The sequence below is a fragment of the Drosophila kikkawai genome, chromosome 2R (assembly GCF_030179895.1).
Source record: "Drosophila kikkawai strain 14028-0561.14 chromosome 2R, DkikHiC1v2, whole genome shotgun sequence".
Classification (NCBI taxonomy): Eukaryota; Metazoa; Arthropoda; class Insecta; order Diptera; family Drosophilidae; genus Drosophila; species Drosophila kikkawai.
In genome coordinates, this window is record NC_091729.1 from 24,736,847 (window position 1) to 24,741,537 (window position 4,691).

General features: G+C 37.8%; 1 protein-coding gene across 1 annotated transcript; it reads left to right on the plus strand.

The window, feature by feature from the left end:
• The first annotated feature begins 1,346 nt into the window (after nt 1-1,346).
• On the plus strand, nt 1,347-4,151 carry LOC108072871 (micronuclear linker histone polyprotein). Its single transcript, XM_041776823.2, has 2 exons — nt 1,347-1,489; nt 1,568-4,151. Exon 2 carries the CDS (start codon nt 1,570-1,572, stop codon nt 4,006-4,008), a length of 2,439 nt encoding a protein of 812 aa, XP_041632757.1. The 5' UTR covers nt 1,347-1,489; nt 1,568-1,569; the 3' UTR covers nt 4,009-4,151.
• The last annotated feature ends 540 nt before the right edge of the window (nt 4,152-4,691 follow it).

Here is a 4,691-nt window from a genome sequence, read left to right on the forward strand (position 1 = left end):
GAAAATTTTGGGGAATTTCATATAGTTTTAGTTGAATTTGGGGAATAAGGTATTTACATTTTATTAAATTTTATTCAGGAAGAGAGATTGAAACAAAATAATGCTAGCCGGCAACAGTCACTTCATGTCAGGAATGTTAGAACCAGTTGGGAATCTTATGTGCACACTTTTGACGTTAGGTCAAATTCGCTATGGTTTTCATGACCTTATATTAAAAAAAGAACTAAACAAAGTGAATGAAGTTATACGCTCAAAATTTGAGAAAAATAAAAAAAAAACGAACCCCAAAAAAAATTATATTTATAATTAAATCTATTAATTTACCGATATTTTAATTGTAGAAAATTTTTCTTTGTTTTAGGTAGATATTCCATAAATAAAAAAAATTTGTTTATCATTTAATTTAAAATATATTTCATTGTAATTTCTCGCAGTGTCCTGTTGCCAAGAGAATTTTCTCCACCCTTTCCATATAATCTTTAAGGATCGTAATTGGGTCGGAACTTGAACTTGGCAAGGGTATTTCGTATTTTTGGATATTCAATCATAAAATTAATTTATACATGTTGTGATTGAGTGTAAGTTTATGGCCATTGATATTTAAACAATGGGATAATTACAATATGCGAGAAGGTAGCTTCAGGTGCCTAATGGGGCAATAACCTTTAAAAGTTTCAATGAGGAATAATAATGGATATAATAGGGAATTATAAAGAATTAATTAAGAAGCAAAATTAGCTAAAGGAATTTTGATTTCTATTATTTAAATGAATAAATAATGAAAGAGCTCAAATTTAAATTCTAAATATTTTATATAAATTGTAGAGCTTTTAGTACTTTCCAGTACATTACCTAAGCATTTTCTAGATCTCAACTAAATTAAATTCCACAGCCACCTCATAATTACTAACTGCAAATATTCAAATTCTCACACCTTGATATTTTGCCACAGTTGGCCAAAGGAATGCGGTTAGAACCGTGGCATCCCTGAGGCATTTTGAGGCTTTGTGCCATACACAATGTGCATAGAAATGCAATTCAAGGCAGGCACACACAGGACAGACAACAATTATTCTTATTCTCATGGCAAATGTGGGCGGTGCTCATGGGAAGCGCTCTTGGGAAATGGAAATGGAAATGGGGGAAAACAAAGCGGAAGGCTGCCTTGCCGGGCATTATAAGGTTTTACCGGATATGAATATTTTAATTTAAAGAGTGCAGGAAGAAAAATAAAGAATATACTCGTGGGAATTGTTTTTAATTAATAAACTCTTCTTGTAATATTCTTATTTTTTTCCCAGTCATCAAAAATCAATCATAAGCTTTAAAAGTCTTACAATCTTGGTTACCTTTGCTTCACCATAAAACTCAAAGAAATATTCTTATAAATAAAGTTTCTACCAGTTTTGAGTCAACCAGAAAATCCACAAAAACCTCCAAGATATTGACGCCCGCGGTTAGGCCAAAGATTCATTTCAAGTCGAGTCAAGTAAGTTTTCAAAATTATTTCGTAAAGTGTGAACCAAATCTCATAAAATTTGTGAGTAACTTTTACTTTTCCGCTCAGAAATGAATGCTTTAAAGAAGAATTCAGTGTTAAATCAGCAATGCCTACGAAACAAGATCGAGGAGCTATCGCCTCTACTTCTCAAGCAGTTCAACTTGGGGGTTTCCAACAAGGATAAATTGTTCCAGGCCACATGGAGCTACTATGCCAGCGGCTGCCAAGAGCGACTGACGAGCATTCGCAGGCGCATTGAGCAGAACGCCAGGATAGTGGCGCCCACGGTTGGGCCAAGGACTCAACTTCACAAGAATTTGAACATATCCCTTTATGAGAGTTCCCTGCCGCCGGGCGTGAATTTGGAAGATCACATCTACAACGAGCTAGTGTCCTGTTTCCGCTGCTCAGACGAAGATCCTGCAAAGGCAAAGGTCCGAAAAGAACCCAATTCTGTTCAGCCGGAACAATGGAATTCATGGAAATGCGAGGAGCTAGAGGTGCGTCAGATGCTTAAGCAAACCAAGAACCCCTATCTCCAGGAAGAGTTGAAGAAGAAACTGCAAAAACTCATAAAACTAACCAATCGTCATCTTACAATTAAGCTACAAAGTCAGTGTGAAGAAACCAAGAAAACAGCTTTGAAAAAAACAAAAGGAAGACGTCCAGCCAAGCACACATCCTCACAGGGCAGCAAAAGCTCCTTGGTTAACCCGGAACGGGAGCATTCTAATATAGAAAGTATATTCAATAACCCCAAGTATCCTTATATTTCCAAGAGATACACCAATCCAAAATTATCCAACAATGAAAAGCCAAAGAAATTAAAGTCTTCCTTCACAAATAAATTACCAAAAATGTCAGAAGAATCTAAATTCAAGGGAGACAAGACCTCGGCTCAAGTAAAAAATAAAAAAGACTCCAACAAAAATCGCAAATCGATTCTCAAAAGTAAATCCCAAAAATCTCTTGAATCTGAGGTAAGAGAAAATAAGACCGATGGAATAGTTAAGATAAAAGATAGGAGAAATGAGGAACAAAATATAGATAAGATAACTGACCGTTTAAAGGATTCTATTAAGCTAAATAGGAAAAATGCTAATGTAGAAAACATAAGTAAACCCTCCTTGCAGACCTCATCGTCTGAGGCGAACGCCTGGCAATTATTAACTCCAGCTCTATCCTCTTTTTCATTTAAGGATAAAAGTGACAGTACCAAGTCCATCACTAGAGGTACCTTTATCAAGGATAAATATCAATTTAAACGAAAATCGTCGATATCAGGTAGAAATCGAATGGGTTCTATAAGAAAATCGAACTCCTGGCACTTTCATTATCCATCAAAGCCCAATAGGGAGGGTGTTAAACCCCCTACTCGAGATACCAATATCACAGCCTCGTTGTCGGAAAATAGTCGAAGGGGATCTATCAGGAAGTCTTACTCCTGGCACTCGCTAGATTCGGCTGATAGAGATAGGAGAAACTCCTCTACTCGGAGGAGTTATCAAAAGAGAGCCATTACGAAATCGCACTCCCGACACTCTGAAACCTATATTCCATTTAAGGCCCATAAACCCAAGAGTAAACCCTCTACTAAAGGTAAAAATATTAGATCGTCTTTAACCGAAAGTAGTCCAATGGCATCCATAAAGAAGGCCAAGAGTAAATCCATTGAAAACTACGACTGGCCACCTCCCATGGGCGTGTCACACATGGAATACTTTAAATCCTTTGGTCATACCAAGACCAAAGACCACAAGGAAAAGGAAATGTCTGTATTTCCTAAAATTGCCTTCCGGGAGGAGCCAAAACCTATCATAACAGAACCTCTTGACGAAGAGAACCCTTCGGGTGTAGGAACTCCTTCTTTGGAATCAGCGTCCCATCGTAACATGATATCTGATAGAATCTCATTTTCATATGGAAGAACCCCATCGAGTGTGATCAGTAATGAGGAGATAAAACTACCCCAACCCCTAATCATAGCCGATGTTATAATGGATTGCCTGCAGGAGTATGGATCGGAAATAAGCTTCAAGGATCCCTTCACCAATTTCATGAAACCCAATAAGCTGGATCGTTGTTACCCAGAGAAAACCATAAAGAAGCCTCAGCCTAAAAAGGTCAGGAGAGTTAAAGCCAAGGAAATAAAGCCCAAAAAGAATACGGTTTGCAAGAAAATACAAACGAAGCCATTGAAATGCGAAACCCCAACCTGCTCCTTGTGCCACATGGTGCGGCGAAGGCAGTCCGAGCTTCCACCTTATATGAAAGAAATGCAGAGGGAACGCCAGCGCCTGGAACTGAAGGCCTACTACAACCAGATGATTCGTAAGGATAATTGTCAAGGTCGTTGCCAAAAGCCAGACAACCCGAAGTTTAGTAGAGCCTGTGCGCGTGAGGCTCTGACCAGGTGCTATGAATCCCTGAAACTCTGCCAGGAGGTCCTAGAACAGAGGCTACTTAAAAGTTCGAAAGAATGTCAGGCTGGAAGATTGGGCATATGACCAGGATTTTACAGGTTAATAATATGAATATTTGGTAGTATTATCCTGTGAGAGTTTGGTCAAATGTTTAATCTAAGGGATTGTCTAAAAAGTTTTTAAAGTAGAACCTAACAATTAAGTGTCGTTGAATGTTAGAATTTTATTTAATTATAAATACTTTGTAATAAAAAAGATAAGTTTAAGTTTTAATCGAAGATTTTTACCCTAAAAAACACCTAAAATCCCCTCCCCATATCCCCTGCAGTACGTAATAAAAATCAGAATCTCCCAAGAAACAAGTAAGTGTCCTGGCATTTGTAAGCAGTTTATTTAGTTGACTTTTACGCGACCCTTAAAGTTCATTCCCACACTCCAAGAGCATAAAGTTTATTAAAAATTAACATTTGCTGGGATAAAAACGCGTTATGACGCCTGCATCCTTTTCCGCAAAATTTATTCCCAGCGCTGAATAAAAATAATAATATGCCATAAAATTTGTGTTTCAGTTTTTTCTTTTTCTTTTTTTATATATATATGTAGGCCACCAGCGCCAATTCCCTTTCCGTTGCGCATAAATGTCAATGCCAAAACGCAACTAAAATCTGGCTCTCCTCTCCGCATCCTCGGTATCCTCAGCATCCTTCGTCCTAGTGCCTCCGCAGGCTCTTCAGCACAAGTGCAGAGGGGAAGCAATGGCAACAACT